The following is a 17,898-nucleotide window of genomic DNA, read 5'->3' as shown; positions in this document are numbered from 1 at the left end:
CTTTGCCGGACGGCGACTGCGTTCCGAGGCCTTCGACAGACTTGACGCGCTTCGATCTTCGTAGCGGGGAGCTTTGTTCCTGAGTTTCGTCGGGCTTGCGCTTGTTGCCTCCCGGTTCGGGGGAGCGTGGCGGCTCAGTCGCCACTGCGGTTGAGGCTGCTTTCCGGGTACTGCGCGGAGGCATCACAGCTTATCTGGGCACTTCAAGGACTATGAAGTCACCCAATCTGGCCAGTCGTTCTGGAATGGTGGGATGGCAGGGCGGTGGTGGGCCGTTGAAAGATAGCAGGATCGGCCCGGCGGTTTGACGCGGTCGACGCGAGCGGAATTGCTTGTTGAGGGGACTGCGCTGGAGGTGACTTCCCACGCGTTATATCGAGAAGGATAAGTGTTGATCAGGAGTATCTGAGTATAAGTAACTGGATTTTATTCAAAATATGCACAAAATAGCACTATAACGCCCTCTCACAAGCTTGACGAGTATATCTGCAGCAGCCCAGATACTGGCAGCGAATATTACCCGATATGGGCTAGTGTCCATGTGACTGGTCGTCGGGGTAACCAGCCCGAGTGGGACTAGTGGCTGTTTATCGATAAACTGCCCGAGTCGGTCAATCCCCTTCGATTATTCTCGAGTCGCCCTTCGCTTCATCTCGCCAGCCCACCATCTCGACTTCTTCACCGCTGTCACCGCAAAGTTACTACGACCGATCAATAGCCACCCTCGACGCACTCGCTCTGATCCACTTTTCATCTCTACCTGTCGCCGCAATGGCGGCCAACGAAGACCACGTCAACTTCGACATCATCGAAGGCCAGAAGGAGAACATTCAGTCACTACCAGGAGGCCGGTCAGCAAGAGAGTTGGCTCGCATCTTCTCTCCACGCGAATCTACAGATATCCTGGCTACGCCGTCGCCAAATGATACCCGCACAGTGAACGATGCCATCCGCCAAGAATATGAAACAGAATTGCAAGCCATAGGAGAATCCGACGACCCGCTCGATATCTACGACCGATATGTGAAATGGGCGCTGAATGCCTATCCAACCGCCCAGGCTACAGCTGAATCCGGCCTTCTGCCCCTCCTGGAACGTGCTGTGAAACACTTCCTCAACTCCCCTCATTATAAGAACGACCCTCGTTATCTGCGCCTGTGGCTTCACTACATCAGACTCTTCTCCGACTCACCGCGGGAGACATTCGCTTTTCTGGCACGCCACCGTATTGGAGAAGGACTTGCGTTGTACTACGAAGAATTTGCGGCCTGGTTGGAAAGTGCAGGAAGATGGACGCAGGCCGACGAGGTGTACCGGCTTGGCATTGACAAGGAAGCGCGCCCCGCAGAACGACTTGTGCGCAAATACAGCGAGTTCCAGCACCGCTACGAAAACCACACACAGGACAATGGCCCCTCGTCACCTGCGCTACCGGCTGTGCGCCCAGCGTTGGCTGCCAAGGTCGACCCCTTCGCTTCGGCTTCTCCCGCAGAAGCCGATCCCCAGGCCCAGCGCCCAGCACCCGCGCGTAGCGCTGCTCCGAAGACGAAATCCGGCAAGCCGAAGATGGCGATCTTTTCCGACGCCGATACACCCAGCCAACCAGCTGTTAGTGCGCCGGCACAAGGGTGGGACAGCATTGGATCGTTGCATGACCGACGGAAGGAGAACAAGGTGGAGGCCAAGCCATGGGCGGGGGAGACTCTGAAGGCAGGGAAGAAGCCGGCACCGGCACAGAAGATGACGATTTTCAGGGATGAGGTAAGTTCAGAGGTTTAATTTACCTACTCTTTCTGATTTCCGTATATTTACGATCACAGGACTAATTGGTGGCATGAACCGCATTGGTTTACGATTTATGTATTCAGTCAAATTCAAATTTACAAGCAAAAGAAGAATTGCAATCGAAACATGTTCCAGAGCATCGCGTAAGGGAAGCGGTTAACCCACGTACAGGGAGACGGGAGCGCGTCTTCGTCAACCTTGAAGCAGTATACCCAGACTACAAGAACCCGGCTCACGAAGTGAGCTTCGAAGAACTTAGGGCCATCAGTCGTGGCTGGATGGACAAGAACTGGCGGGCCCATAAAGAGCCCCTCAAGCAGATCTCAGGCAATGCAGCAGCAGCAGAGATACCCTCGGAGAACCCTCTGGAGCATGGCCTCGAAAATGACCTACCACAACAGTTTAAGCAGAAATTGACTGTCAAAGATGCAGAGACACACGACTCCGAACGGGAAAACCCGGTCCAGGAAAGCAAAGCCAACAAAGCACGGAAGTTGAAGCTTCGTGAAGTGAAAGGAGAGACACAGACGAGTAAGTAACAATCTTGGTTCACTTAGTATTTTATGCCACTTCATTCGCTGTCTTTGTGTGCTAACCCAATTGAAGTCAAAATGAAGTTTGATTCGCCCACTGGGGGCAAGATTCGCCGCAAGAGCACTGCTGAGCCAACCATGACCATCCACACCCGCGCTGCAACAGACGAGATCTATAGTATTTTCAACCAGCCACTCAAAGCAGAAACTGAGAATGCAGCAGAGAGTAGTGACTTCGATGATGATGATTATACGAGCGCTGGAGAGAGCACGGTCACTGGTCGCATGTCTGCCGCGTCAAGCGATTTCGGCGATGATGACACAACCTTTCACAAATCGTTCGTCGAAGGTGATGAGGATGGGTTCGAAGACAACACTCGAGCTGAGAGTGGGGTAGATGGAGAGTGGACTCAGTTCTCGGCCTGTGATGTGCCGGATCTGGGCGCTGCTCATTCACCTGCTATGCCTGAGGACTCCACATACCATGGCAGAGAGGATAACACGGAGCAGTTCCATGAAGCAGATGAAAATGGCGAGAGGCAGCGATTTGTCCCTCAAATGCCTGAAGATTACAACCCGCCCTATGGCCCTTATCGAGACCCCGCAGTGATGGCTCAGAATCGCCTGCCTTTCATGACGCCAATCGTTGAACAGACCGAACACTCCCTGTCAATGACCGCAGCGAGGAACAGTCTCTATAATGCGAAGACACCGTCGAAGCCCCCGATGGGCAATCTCTTGTTGTCGAGCCCATTGCTTCCTGCCACTCCTCACCACGATGACTTCCCTGATATTCCTGAAGACGTTGCTCTGAGCCCCACAATGGAGAAGCTTCGAACAAGCTTCAAATTGAGCCCCCTGAGAGAAAGCCCTCGGACAGGAGTAGTCATTAAAGATGGGCAGTGCAACCCAACCGACAGGGATATTCGTAACACGATTCTTCGGTCATTGCAGCCACCGCTGGCATCGTATCCTGGCTACCACGGCCACCCCGAGATGGACACTCACTATGGCTCTGAAATCCAACGATACCTCAAGACCAGCCCGAAGCGTTCAAGAAGTGGGGATGAGGCATCTTTCGATGTTCCCATTCTTGAGCTTCCAGGTGCCGAGAGAAGCTATATCATTAGGCGTGAGCTTGGTGCCGGTGCTTATGCGCCGGTCTATTTTGCAGAGAGCATCGACAGTCTACCTTCCGACTCTGAAACCGACTCCAACAGCAGAGATTCCCACAACCCTAGTCCCATCCGATACGACGCACCCCGTCACGGCTTCGAAGCGATCAAACTGGAGGTAGGACCGCCCAGCGAGTGGGAGTTCTACATGATTCGCACGGCAAACGAACGGTTGAGCCAACATCCCGAATACTCCCGCGCTACTGAAAGTATCATCCGCGCACACGAGCTTCACGTCTACAAAGGAGAAAGCATTCTGGTCGAAGACTACCGTGGACAAGGAACTCTGCTCGATCTTGTGAACCTCATCCGTAACGAGCCGCTCTCAGCCAACACCAACGCCGAAGGCGGAATAGACGAGGTTCTGGCCATGTTCTTTACAGTGGAGCTCTTCCGTATCGTCGAATCTCTTCACTCCTGTGGCATCCTACATGGCGACATCAAAGCCGACAATTGCCTCGTCCGCCTCGACGACAAGCCCGCACCACCTCCCTCCCTAATCGACTTGGGCGATGAGATCACCGCAGACCCACGCGAAATCCACTACTCGCCCCGGGGCCTCCACGGCTGGCGCAACAAGGGTCTCTCCCTCATCGACTTCGGCCGCAGTATCGACATGCAAGCCTTCCAACCATCCGTCCAATTCGTCGCCGACTGGGAAACCGGCAAGCACGAGTGCAACGAAATCCGCGAGAACCGACCCTGGACACACCAAATCGATCTTTATGGCCTAGCAGGTACTATCCACGTCATGCTCTTCGGAAAGTACCTCGAGTCCATCCCCAGCGGCAATACCCCTGAGACCAAGACGTACCGAATCCGCGAGTCTCTGAAACGGTACTGGGAGCGCGATATCTGGAACGACGTTTTCGACCTCCTCCTCAATCCGGGCGAGGAGCGATGGGCTCAATTGGAACGCGAAGGCCAGAACCCTGCCGCCATGACAAGCGAGAACAAGCCCATCCTCCCCGTAACGAACTCCATGAGACATCTTCGCGAGAGAATGGAGTCTTGGCTCTTCGCTAATGCAGAGAAGAAGGGTCTTGGACTGCAGATCCGGAAATTAGAGGCTATTTATGCGGAGAAGAGGAAGCGGTTGGAGAAGTGTTAGTTCAAAATGCTTCTTTAATCCTTTTCTTTCCTTTGTGGCTCATTCACTTCCTTTTTCTTTTCCCTACCTTTGTTCTTTCTACAATGCTCCACTCTTTGTTCTTTCACTAATAATCCCTCCCCTTTCGACGATGCACGTGACACGTACGCACTTTATACCCCCTCATGTCTTTTCCTTGTTTTAGTCGCAGCGTTGGCGTTTGGGTTGTTGTTTCATATTTACATATGTACTTATTTCCTTGTTCTTTGTCTGTTATTTATAGTGGCCTTTGGTCTGAATACATACTGTAGTTGCATACATTGCACGTCATACATAATGGTCTTAAGAAAGTATCTGGAGGGTTTGATTTAGGGTTAAGTTATTCTTATCTAGAAATCTTGGCATCAAAATCTAAAAATTTAAAATGTGCTATTCTACCGGAAGAGACAGATACGGACAGTCTAGTGATAAGAATAGAAGGAGCAAGAATAGCCGGAGAAGAAGAGACAGGGAATATTTGGTAGTGTCTATTTCAAGATGATGCAGATGCTAATAGCCTGGGTCATGTAGTAGTTTGTTGCAATTATCCACCCACACGTGCACTGCAGTTAGATGATTAGTTGACCCGTCATGCTTAACTTGATTGCTTCGACACCATTTACCACGAGCTAACATTCACCGTCAAAGACCGGACTAGATCAGATCAATGCAAAAATGCTATACTAATAAATAAATGCGCTACAATGCAACCACACAGATATCAAATCTTTTTTTACATATTGTAAAGGAAAGGAGAAATGTATTCTTTGAAAAAATAGAGATAGTAAGAGACATAATGAGAGATGTAGACAGTTGAGAGCCAACAAAACATGCTTGACTGGAGCAAGACATGCTAAACAGATAGACAGACAACAATGTAAGTAATGGTCAGTCAGTAAGTAGTAGATAGGACGAACATGAAGCAAGTTCGAAAACAAGTCAGTTAAAGCAAGGCTGAAACTGAAAGCTAAACGCTGCAAAGACAATGGGGCGCTTTCCATAAGACGTCGTCACTAAGCAGCTGCCAAGTCGTGCGGATTCGTTTCATCTATGAGTCATTCATTCAATAGCGGCGTCTCTCCATACCAATCATCACTGCGCATGCTAAAATGGGCATGCCAAAGGTTCATCAAGATCAAAGACGGATCGCACGGTAATGTTGAGTATTCAAATCAATGGTAAGAAATGAGAAAGAGATGGATAAAGAGATGAAAAGAGATTGAAAGATAGTGGGGTTGCCAGGGTTGGTTTGTTTTGTAGGTTTTTCGGTTTTCGATGTTTCTGGCAATGTCTGTGATACTGTCGATATTTGTTCAAAGAGTGTATGGGGTTCGGTAGTTGAGATAGAAGAATAAGGAAAATCAGAGAGTGTGATGACCATCAACAGTGTCTGCGAAACATTCTTCGGTGGCAGGAAAAGTCTATTTGTCGTTTCCGGTTTCACGATGCCCCGGAGAGTGTTCTGACAAACATGTTGTATGGGTCAAGAGTAGAGAGGAGAACAAGAACACTGCGTGGGAAACGACGGTCCAGTTCGGTTGAATGAGTCGCGGTTGGGAGCTGGGCTCGTACACCTTAATAGCACCGTGGTGTACAGCTGAACCGCTCAAAGCAACGTATGCATGTAGAAGCAACTTAAAAGCACTTTTTTTTCGTTTTTCGTTATTGTGGCCTCTCCTCTTCGCGCCTATCATGAAATGTTGCTCCTCAACAAATGCAATGGTTTCAGCGCGAGAGAAGGAAGCAGGAGCTAAAACAAGGTCATCAATTCGTGGCTGCCATTTCTGTCATTATATCCTTTGATCAAATGCGATCAAGATCACGGTAAATCATCCCGGTCATTAGTGTAGTAGATCGATGTGACGTTGACACATGGTGAAACAGACTTCTAAAAATGCGATATGCAACCTATTGCCTCGAGTACGGCATGTTCAGGATTTGCCTTCGAATGCGCTCTGCATCGGAGATGCCTTGCTCCGTCGGATCGTACGGGAGCCGACTAGCCATTTCTTCGTTCTTCGATTGACTGTTGGGACTCGTCGGCTGGAATGTTGGTATAAGACCGCTTGCGAAGGGATCCGAGAGCGACGGCGCGTGGCGAATGCGCCTAGGCGACGGCTGGGCTCGTTTGGGGGTTTCTACCTTGAAGGGGGAGCCCAAACGCTTGATACTGTCGCCACTGAGATTCAACATAGGATTGACGATGGGCTTTCCGACCATGGTATCTTCGTCGTTTCGAGAGGACGACGACGGTGGGGAGAACAACTGGTCGAGGCCTTTGTGGTTCACTGAACTTATCGTGGCTCCACGGTTGCGAATGCGTATGCGGTGCTGACCTAAATCATTGAGCTTTCCTTGACGGACAAGGTCTTCTAGCTGCACCCGCGTATCTTGTTCCGCTGGCGATTCGCTGGTAGTGGCCACATAAGGAGCCAGGTGTTGATGATGGTCGACGTTCGGAAATGGCTCCATACGGGGCGGAGAACGTAGCCGGGAGCCCGTCACATGGATTGTTTCTCGCCGAGCCCTAGGGGTATGACGCTGAGGTCGCTTTCTCGAGGCATTGGGACCCCAGGTGTTATACGTAAATGGCGATCCTAGTCGTGGCACGGGCTCTAGTCTAGGGGCAGTACCAGGGTGTATTGTAGGTGGCTCTGGGATGAGTTGGCGAGGCGCACTGAGTATGGGATTGTTGAACCATTCGTTGCTCATCGGAGGCGAAGAGTCTTCCGCTGCCAGCTGAGCCAGAGGCCCAGGTACGGAGCTGGAAACGAGAGACACACCCAGATCGCGCGTCGCATAGGCCGTGCAGCTATTGGTAGGGCCCACAGCCCTGGAAGGTTCTGCAGACGGCTGGGACAGCAAGTCCAGGAACGGCGTCGGGCTCCGAGATTGCATCATTCTCTGGTAGTGAGGAGCAATCGAAAACTTCTTTCTACACAGTAGTTTTAGCCTGCGCCGCGTCGAGGCTTCTGATTTAGGCCAGGTAGGCTTCACCGCATCAACCTTGGGAGTGGGAGTCGAGTTGCTAGATGGACGTTGGTAGGAGAGCGCGAAGGGAAACTGTCGGTCGAGTCTAAAGCGCCTTCTCTCCCACGTCCGCTTGGCCTCTCGGGCAACACGGTGAGTGACTCCAAGTGGCGGAATGCTGCCCGGAGTCATTTTGAAAGGGGTGATGGTAGGGTCTTGGATGTAGAGCTGGTAAGTATTCCATAGATGGTTGTCCATGTCCAGGGTCCAACGTTCCTTGGCGTGCAGCATCCGTGCCTTGTTCTTATTGCGCGTTCGACACAGAGAGGGCGTCTCAGGCGCAGGTTTTGGTGGAAGCTCCAGGTGGAAGAATGGGTCGTATGAGTCGCTCTCCATGCTGGTACAGCTTCCACCCGCCGAGCGCCGGGAGCTAAACGTTTCTATCGAGGAGACGGACGAGTCCGATGCTTGTGAGCAGACGGAACTAGGACGTTGAATACTCTCTCCCAGAGCCTGCGGGTCCTCCAGAGACCACGATGCGGTATTGTTATCCTCGATCGGGTCGGGGCGAATCTGAGCCGGAGGTGTTTTCATGGCCAGGCGATCCCGGGGCGGCGCTAAAAAACGGTCATCACGGGAGGGTACTGCTGGACACGAGGGGCCCGCAAAAGCGTCGTAAGAAGGGACTTCAATCGAGGGGATAGGGACATCGGATGGGTTGGGGTTGAACGTGCTGAGGTCATATTCGGCCTGCGCAAAGACATCGGTCCCCGAGCGGACGCGGGACCTACGTAAGCGGCAACTGGAATGACGAGGGGGAGGCGGCGGCACATCCAGGTGATGTGAGACGCGCTCCGGTGTGCGAGGCTCGCCCGACGAAGAAAAGGTGAAGTTCTTCGGCAGGGTGCGCGATAGGCCGTGTGGTCGACAAGCCATGGTGTGCAAGGTCCCGTACCGGTTCAACGACGGTTTGCTAGCGAAGACGGGGACAAGTGGTATGTAGGTAAGTGCGTTATCTTGACAGTATGATGCAGCTTCCCTATACCACTGTCATGTCGCGAACCTCGATTGCGATGCGAGAAATGGTGCCTGACGTTCCAAGTTAAGCGCGCGGACGGAGATAGCCTAGATCGCACGGTATTGTCCACTTCGAGGCGCGCACACGCTATTCACAGAGAACAACCAAACTCAACTATGGGAGAGCAAGGAGGAAAAGAAATCCAAGAGCAATAGAAGTAAAGAAATCCGTTTCAGTCAATGGTGCAACGTCTGTGATCGATCTCCGAAGGAGGGGGTCGTCGACAAGGCGCGCTTAGGGTTTATTGGGGGGTCGTGAGTCGTAACAGGAGATGAGGGGAACAAAACAGAGAAAAGGAAAAACACGTCGAGGTGTGAGTGGTCGGATGGGCGAAAGCGATCGAATTCGTATGTTATTCGATGTGACGCGCAACGATGTTGTGCAGCGATGCGCTTTTTTTGGGGGGGGAATTGCGAGAGGATCACATCGAACGGGTACCCCAGAGGAGGGAACTATAGAAGATGGGGAGCCGACATTGGCACACGAACACGCCAGACCAACACAAAAGAAAAGGAAAAGTAAACGGAAGGGATGGTCGATGACGAGCGACAAGCTCGATCGGAGAAAAAAGGAGAAGCGACAACGTGGCTGTCGAGAAAGAAGGGGGTGGGATGTAGGGAAGTAACGGAGGGAAAGGAAATAAACGGGGGGGAGGGAGGGAGGGAGAATGGGAATAATTAGTTAGAAGAGGAAGAGAGCGAGAGGATGAGACAGCCGAGGGGGGCACAGACTGAGGGAAGGGAAAGGGAAGCGGTAGGCGCAAGAAGCCGCGAACACTCACTAAACTCCCCAGCATCTACTCTGCTAACTGTTAGTTAACTGCTAACTAAACTAAACTGTTCACAGCGCCTTTTGGGTAGCGGAACTCTGCTTCTGCTCTGCTCTGGTGGCCGCGACAGGGACGAACTGAACTAGTCTCTTCCCTCTGGCTCCACCTTTTTGGCCCTTCCAGCAGGCCCGGAGATCACCACGTCAAGCCCATCAGGGCACCAAGTGGCCTCGCCGGTGCGCTGTTCAACAGGGAGCCTTTCCTATTCTCGCTAATCGAGATCGTTGTTCAGACTCCATCCAGGCGGATGATGGTAACAGGTCGGGGATGACACTCGCAACCATGTTCATTCTCAAATTCCACAGGTGCCAATTGCCATCATAAGTGAGCGTTAATCAAACCTGAAGAAAAATTAATTAATCAAAAAATTGGGGATAAATTGAAAAAGAAAAGACCCAGCAGGGCAATTGGGAGTCGCGACTGCTCAGGAATGCGGAGAAAGTCGATATGCTGCACTTCCTCGTGAGCCACTCAGCTGCATTCTCTGCCTTCTTTTTTTTTCTATTTTTCATGCAGCCTTTTCTTTTTTGGATTTTCACTTTTTCTTTTTAGAATTCTTCCTCAAAATCTTTCCCTCCCAATCCTTCTTTCTTTCTTGCCCTTTCCATTTTCTTTTACTGGTTTCTGGCCAACGTTGGCTCAACCGAAGAAAGAGACTAACTAGTAGTACTCTTTTATCCTCCCCATCCAGATCAAGAATCTTCGAAGCATTCACACATTGGCCGTTAAATTCAGTCACCTTTTCTCACACCCTCTCATTCTCGGGGGCTGGTCCATAGTAAGTTGAATCCCTCTAACCGCCTCACCGCGTTGCCCAACGATCCCTCGGGACGGGCAGAGGATTCACGCCTGCAGCCCGTCGACAAATGGCAGCCATCCTGATGGAGTCGCCCCAGTGGCCCCAACAAGATAGTCCAGAATAATCATAATTAATCTCTTATATGGGGACACTGGACTCATCAGTCTGCCGTACCTTTTGCACGGGCTGCAGGACCAGCGATCCAGAACAGTAATAGCTTAGCTTCCCAGTCTAGATCAATCAGACTGGGCATTGCCTCGTTCATCCATGAGTTACTATACTTGCAACGTTGCGTTCCCTCCCCTCCCCCTTCTCCGTGAACTGCAAGGGTACCGAGAAGGTGTCCTCATTGCAGACCGAGTGCAGATGGCTCACTTGACCATTGACTATGTTCTCCAATTATTTCTCTTCATTGCCTTGGGATTCATCACAATTCCCGTGCACCCGGTAGCACCAGCCCACTAAGCAGCAATCTCACCTTAAGGACAAGAGAAAAACGACCTACCTGATCCTTTTTCATCAATTGTGGCCCCATCGATCTACACGCAAAGCTCTCTAGCGAGCAAGACCGACTTTCACCATGGCGGACCGTGTGATCAAATTCATTCCGGGTGGCTGGGAGAGAGGTGCGAGCAAATAGATAAAAGAGAAAAAAAAAAATAAGAATAATCCATATTTCTCCCGCCCCCCAAGCAATAATGTTGGCGAACCAGGAATTTGGGGGCGTCCCATCGGTGCTTCAGCAAGGTGGCCTCGAGTACCTCGATCAATTTGATCATGGTCATGAACTCCAGTCACCTGCAGAAGCGGTTCTCCACCGCCTGGGCGAATCGAACCCCGACGCACTGGGCATGCATTAGCACCACCGCCCATCAACCAGTAGCATCTTGCCCAGCTTGGGCATGGAATTGAAGGCACGACTCAAACCGCCTCGCGGGCGGCCCGAGAATGGTCAAACAGAGGAAAGTAAGAGTCATAGTGTGGAATATTCTTTACCATCTTACGACCTCAATCCACAAGTGGCCCCCCTATTTATTTCTATATACTCCGTAGTCCTCTATTTCTACACGCGCTTCAATGGCGTATTTCCCCTTCTACTGAAAGAAATCTCTCCCGCAAACAAAGACCGGGCAGCTCATCACCTTCTATTGAAGCACGTTCATGTCAATCACTTCGCTTATCGCCCCCCAAACGCGTCAAGGCGGGGTAAACGCGACTTTAACGCGTCTGACACGCGGATCCGCGCGTCTGGTAAGTGACTGTATTGGCCTCGGTTCCCGCCAGTCAGCGCCGCGACCGCCCGTTATTGACTTACTAGCGCCCTGCGCCGGGGAACTTTCCATTGTTCCTGGCTAAATCCACTACTTTGTGTACTTCTTTCTTAGTATCGTCGTGCTATACTTTAGACCACCACACTACCATTCTTAGTTCTAACTCCATCAAAAGACCTAGAAATAGTAATTCAGATGGCTGGGGATGGAGACTCACACGGACAGAAAAAATTCAGAAAGCACTGATGATATTATAATTATAGCACACACACACACACTGTTAAATATAGTAGTGAACGATGGAGTTGTTGCCTTTTAGGGTGTAGTCTATTGATACTGTTGTTAACTATTTCTATAAACTGACATTAATACTGTGGGACACATGAAGATGGATTGATCAAAGTGGATAATAGTACTATTTTACCACGGACCTAACTAAAATCCCGACATCTGCAATTGCATGATGGTACTACCATAGTAACTACTACCGTTTTCCATTCATCAACGACAATAACATGATCCCCAGCCACCCACCTTTCTTTGGATTTTCTTAATCATACGGAGTACAGAATGGGAAATGGTGTCAGTAACAAATAATCACAACTCACTACTATCTCAATAATATGGATAGATTCTACCTACCTACTACCTACCTATGTATAGTTTAGTTCTTCGTACCATGCAATACCTGATCGAATACTACTGAACAAATGTATATGTACATTCCAACCCAACATGGAATAACATTGAAGATAACCATGCTCGACATATCCGTCCGTTAAGTAGACGCGCTGGCGTGCGCAGTACTTGCTTCTGCGTATACCCGTATGCCACTCTAATTTCTTCTAGAGCTAGCTAGTAGCGGTGCCTAAGGTAACAATTCCAGGAAACAGCTACTAGGTGGCTGACTTGGGAATCGGGAACTAGCAGCTACTGGGCGCTATTGAACTGTGGTAGGTGGTTAGGCTAGGATTAAGCTTGATTTTCACTGAATCCATGGTTCGTGGGTTTCCTTTCAGGAACGCCTTCGTTTAGTTTATATGATTTGATTATTTCAGTTAGCACTTGGTAACTACTTATGATTGCTTGTCTGCTCGTGTATACTTGATTTATTCTAATGTACTGCAGTGCTTGCAATGATTATTACGGAATATGTGAGCATTAGTATCTTGTGTCCCTTTCAGGTTATCAGTTGTATCATCCTGTTATTCTTCTAGGTTAGTAGTAGCTCTCTATCTACTAAATTGATATAGAACATATCAACAACTTCCTCAGACAAGTTGGTTAATTCTCACATCATATCCAACCAGCCTTAAGAAACCTACAGGCTTACTTCGGTTCCATCCATGGTTCGGTTCTACACCGCAATCTCCTTACCGTTGTGTGCATCTGCGCTATGCACTATTTACCCTGTATGGAGAGTACACAGCATACTGCCTACTTAACCTGTCGAATTAACTTATGGCTTAATAGTATCTACCCACGTAAGCGGTCTAGCCACCTGCACCTACATCTGCAGTTAATGCAGTGCAGTGGTTCATGTTCTTGCGTACTGCTTACCTTTTTAGGAATACAGGTAAGACAAAAACAAACAGCGCAAATCCTGGGAACAGTTTCATCCTCGGTAGGTATGTATCTAGAGCATGATTCATTCTGTGAGTGACACCCGCCACATCCGTGTTAGGAATGAACAATAGCATAAAGTATGACGAATGAAATCAATCACAAGCTAAAAATGCAGTGTATGTATGAAGAACAGAACCGGTTTTGTAGTAGTGTGGTGCGGTATTATTCCTCGTCAGCGTCGCCACATTCATCCCTTGCTTCAAAACTGGATTTTTCTTGGTGATCTCGCTGCATATGACTGACTTGTCTTGGGTGCATGTGGAGACGCCGTTGGAAAGAAGAAAAGCAAAACAAATCATGTCATAAGGCACTTGATCTGCTGAGATATGTCTTAGATTTGTTTCGATCCTGTATGTCGTTCTGATTGGTTGATCGAGTTGATCGAATATAGGCAATCTAGTATGTACACAGCATTCTGTACCGGTCGACTTGGTATATACACGCTTGAGATTAAGAAATGGATCATGACAGATCAACCTCTGGCTGTCGGGGCTTGAACAGGAATTCCACTGTCGGATCGCAAATCGACTCCGTTCCGTGCATAAAGTTCATCGGTCGCGTTGTGCGGCCATCTGCGAACTTCCAGTCATATCTCATGAGAAAGTGGATGAGGAGAATCTTCACTTCGTTCGAGGCGAAAAAGCGTCCCGGGCATGCATGCATGCCGTGTCCGAAGCCGAGATGTTCCGGGCTGGTTGTCACGAACTGGAACCGGTGCTCATTGCCGGGTTCTTGACGCTTCTTGTAGAATCGGAAGCCATCGTACGTCTTCGCGTTCGGGTAGAGGCTTTCATCTTCCATGTTGTGCGCCGAAACTGCTATGCTGGCACCCTTGGGAATGCGGGTGCCATCGGAGAGGGTAATATCTCCCATGGCGACGCGATTGATGAAGGCTTTGGTAGCATGTCAGATGAAAGTCTTTCATTAGGTATCGGGAGAGAGGCTGGGTCGAGTGCTTACCAACGCCGGCGGGGTGCATTCGCTGGGATTCTTTCAGCACGCTATCCATCATTTTCATCTTGGTCAGGCTGGTCTTCTTCAAGCCTCCATCTTCACTGATGATGGCCTTGATCTCGTCTCTCAGTGGCTGGATGTGCTCTGGGTAGGCTGTCAAGTCGTACATGATATTCGTGAGGAGATTAGATGTCGTGTGAATCGCGGCCAGAGAAAGGCCGACCTGGGCCACAGCGAGGTCTAACGGCCGACCCGCAGCAACCTCTTCAAACCAGTCCAATGTGTCTGCGTGCGTCCTTGGAGGGTCCTCTTCAGGAAGCTTGCCTTCCCGGATGAGTATTCGCTTTTCTACCTCACGGTTGATAATGGCGGAAGCGACGCGAATGTCTTGCCGGGTCCTGCGAGTCGACGACAAGAACCAGTGGACAAAAGGACGGAGAACCGTAGGGTAAAGTCTGAGGTCACGAGCAGCAACGAAAGCATGGATGGTATAATTGACGGAAACGTCCAACCACTGCTTGTCGCGGCAAATCTTCTCTCCCAGAAACACGAGAGAGGACAGGCGAGCTACGATATGGGGGATCTCCTGTGCAAAGGTGAAGGGAAGCCATTCTATCGCTTGTTAGAAGGTCAACAGTCCCCCATGAATGTGAGTCACGTACCCCCCGAGTCCGGAAGCTTCTCATTTAAAACTGCAATAGTCTCTCTTGAAAGTGGAGTGGTCAGCTGCCCTGCAAGAAAGTCAGTGTTCTGTTTGATATTATTTCCACAGGGTCGCCTTACCAAGCCCTTGAGTAATTTTTTTGTTGATCACCTCTAGGAAAATGCCCTCATGATCTAATCCATCGAACGGCTCAAATCCAGGAATCTTGGATCCGAAGAAGCTCTACCCCATGAACATTAGATCGCTCCATAGACGTGCCCATTATCAAGCGGTATCATACCTTCTTGTTTGCTTCATTGAAGTCAAGAAGTGGATTGTTCTTGACCTCGTTTGTTAGGCTTGGATGAAGGACGATGGTCGGCCTAGCCGAGAAATGGACCTGGAACGCTTTCCGACCCTGCAAGTACATTAGCTTCCGCCGCTACTGATTTATACTTCACTCCATACCTGACTGAAACCCTCGGCGAAGAGCTCCTTTGCAGATGTAACAAATCGGTGCTTGGCCTTGGTGTTTGTGATCTCCCACTTACCTTTCCCAACTAGGGGAATATTCTTGTAAGGGAAACTATCTGCTATTTCATGGTAGAAACTGGAAACAAATACCAAGACCAGGGCCAGTACAACACCTTGCAAGAGGTGTTGGTTATCGAGGACCTCAAGGATGACTGCCATTGCTGGAGTGGGTAGCAAAAGGCGCCTGGGAAATCGTAAAAATGAAGACCACGGTCGAAGTCAGCACTGGGAACCGCCAGATTACTTATAAAAATATATACTTTGAAACAACCGAAATCTCGGTGGCTTTGCTCCACTCCATCCTTGTCTATGAGGATGGATCCTCGAATACGCTTAATACGACGGGACGATCGGGTGTGAAATGAAAAGCCGCTCATTGACAGCAACAAGGTGGGCCGGAAGGAATGAACCATCTGGGCGACTCAGGACGAGGGATGGATATCGGGTCTCCCTTTCGCCGAGTGGTGATTGACACTGCTGTTACCCAAGGAGGAATGTCGCTTGGGAACCCCCGTCGACTCGTGGTTGGGATCCGTTCGCTTTGCGACGGATTACGGCACAGACACAGTCAGAGTAAGCCAGCTAGCTGTTCTAGCCAGCTCTATCGTAAGCATAAGCTGTGGCAGTGCTTTATGTGAGACCGCGACCTGTTCTCGTCTGGTTAGTTGAATGCCATTTCCACTACATCGTCAGCCTGGCTTTATGGATGCTTCGATTTGCCCGTTCGTTTATTCGTTTGCCTCCGTCCGGGGACACGCTAAACCGCTTTGGGACCCCGTATTGGCGTATCGCGGGGAATGCCTGAACACCTGAAGGCCACGATCCCCAAATCCTCGTTGACAAGAACAAGTGTGACTTAAGGTTCGGAGGGTATCGCCAGGTATCGGCTGTGTCTGTGTTTTCGTGAGTGCACATCATGAGTTGATTCCAGTCACACAAGTCCAAGTCCACCCCGACCGAGAGCCATTCAAAGGGACCAGAAACTAAGTGCGGGTGATCAACCGTGACCGGACCATATACGGAAAGTCATTGGAGATTGATGGCATCCAAACAGCTGACGATGGCCATAGGATGATTGTGCAGACTTCCTCATCATCGAAGGAGACAACAATGAAACCCCAGGGAGACACGGAAGCAGGAAAACAGACTGCGGCCGGCGAGAAAGACACGATGTGACGAAGGCTTATCTCGTGACGCCAAGACAATGCGGGGAAAGCTGCCCTTCCAAGACCCAACTGGCCTGCCTCTTTCTCATTACAACCTCATCGCCTTGATTGACTTTCTGGACCTTGGTGGCTTGGAGGCCGGTCGCATCGAGCTTGCTACTCGCTACTTGCTTTGTTTCGATGACTGGCTTTCGTTGATCGCAACATTCTTTCTTGGTATTTTTGTAGGGATAGCTAGTTGCTTATCATGGGAGATTACGGCCCCGGAGTGTCGTCACTCACGGCACAGCTACCTGGAAATCCGCCTGTCTCTGAAACAGATCAGGATGAGATCTCAGTACTTGTAACGGGCTTTGGGGTAAGCTTCCAGTGTCCATACCATTCTCCCAATATCGCAACTCACATGTTCTACAGCCATTCAAGTCTAATCTAGTGAACGCCTCATATCTGATAGCCTCGTCCCTACCACCCTCTTTCACATTCTCACCTGCATCTTCAGACGGCTCTGATGCTGTTCCCCGTCGAGTTTCGATAAATGTCCATCCTTCACCCATACCCGTTGCATATTCATCGGTGCGGACGACCCTCCCCGTCATTCTCGATGACTATGCCAAGACGCACGGAGGCCGACGCCCAGACATCGTCATACACATTGGCATAGCAGCAATGAGGAACTACTATTCCGTGGAGACGCAGGCTCACCGTGATGGGTATCTGATGTCCGACATCAAAGGCAGATCCGGGTACGAGGATGGCGAGAAGCTGTGGAGGGAGCTCGACTTGCCACTGGTGCTTAGGGCTGGCCCTTCAGAGGGACACGCCTCGGAGAAGAAACATCTCAGCCCCCGTCCACCGGACGAAGATTTCCTAGCAGCATGGAAGACATTTTGCCCTCCAGAAACCGATGCGCGGATCTCCACTGATGCCGGACGTTATCTCTGCGAGTTCATCCTGTACACCAGCTTGGCACTGGCATACCAGGCGGGTGAGGATCGCAATGTCACCTTCTTCCATGTTCCCGCGTCATGCTTGGATGAGGATATAGAGACGGGCAAGGAGGTTGCCGTCGCGCTAATCAAGGCTCTTGTGACTAGCTGGAGTGAGCAGCAGCACAGCGTTCCCTAGTTCTGAATGACTTTTTCAATCTTCTCGGAGTTGTGACATTGCATGTCCCAGCAGTTTTGGTTTATCGGTGGTCCTATCTGAGTACTATATTTTTTTGGCAATATTTTGCATTAGTGAATACATATGGGCGCCTGATGGGTTATGATCGCATCACACCTGGCGCCGCATAGATTTTGGGCATAAGGAGTGTTGGTGTAAGATCACCATCAATTTATTACTGGTGTTGGATTTGTGTAGGGATAGAACCAATATAGATTAAATTCTCACGCCATACATNAACA

At 50.2% G+C, this 17,898-nt stretch overlaps 4 protein-coding genes across 4 annotated transcripts; 2 read left to right on the top strand and 2 right to left on the bottom strand.

The window, feature by feature from the left end:
• Positions 1–771: 771 nt before the first annotated feature.
• An11g02000 (uncharacterized protein) lies at positions 772–4,604 on the top strand (the record flags this gene model as incomplete). The annotated part of the gene is made up of 3 exons (XM_001394167.3): positions 772–1,761; positions 1,869–2,316; positions 2,392–4,604. 3 exons carry the CDS (start codon positions 772–774, stop codon positions 4,602–4,604), a joined length of 3,651 nt encoding a protein of 1,216 aa, XP_001394204.1.
• Positions 4,605–6,530: 1,926 nt separating this feature from the next.
• An11g01990 (hypothetical protein) lies at positions 6,531–8,528 on the bottom strand (the record flags this gene model as incomplete). The annotated part of the gene is made up of 1 exon (XM_001394166.3): positions 6,531–8,528. The coding sequence occupies one exon, from the start codon at positions 8,526–8,528 to the stop codon at positions 6,531–6,533; it is 1,998 nt and encodes a 665-aa protein (XP_001394203.1).
• Positions 8,529–13,657: 5,129 nt separating this feature from the next.
• On the bottom strand, positions 13,658–15,739 carry An11g01980 (uncharacterized protein; the record flags this gene model as incomplete). Its single annotated transcript, XM_059750098.1, has 7 exons — positions 13,658–14,088; positions 14,156–14,761; positions 14,812–14,880; positions 14,933–15,017; positions 15,094–15,210; positions 15,261–15,533; positions 15,587–15,739. The coding sequence occupies 7 exons, from the start codon at positions 15,737–15,739 to the stop codon at positions 13,658–13,660; spliced, it is 1,734 nt and encodes a 577-aa protein (XP_059601529.1).
• Positions 15,740–16,739: 1,000 nt separating this feature from the next.
• Positions 16,740–17,617, top strand: An11g01970 (uncharacterized protein; the record flags this gene model as incomplete). Its single annotated transcript, XM_001394164.3, has 2 exons — positions 16,740–16,850; positions 16,907–17,617. 2 exons carry the CDS (start codon positions 16,740–16,742, stop codon positions 17,615–17,617), a joined length of 822 nt encoding a protein of 273 aa, XP_001394201.1.
• Between the last annotated feature and the right edge of the window lie 281 nt (positions 17,618–17,898).

This window comes from Aspergillus niger (assembly GCF_000002855.4).
Source record: "Aspergillus niger supercontig An11".
Taxonomy (NCBI): Eukaryota; Fungi; Ascomycota; class Eurotiomycetes; order Eurotiales; family Aspergillaceae; genus Aspergillus; species Aspergillus niger.
The sequence above is the reverse complement of the archived record's forward strand: the minus strand, read 5'-3'. Positions and strand labels throughout refer to the sequence as shown.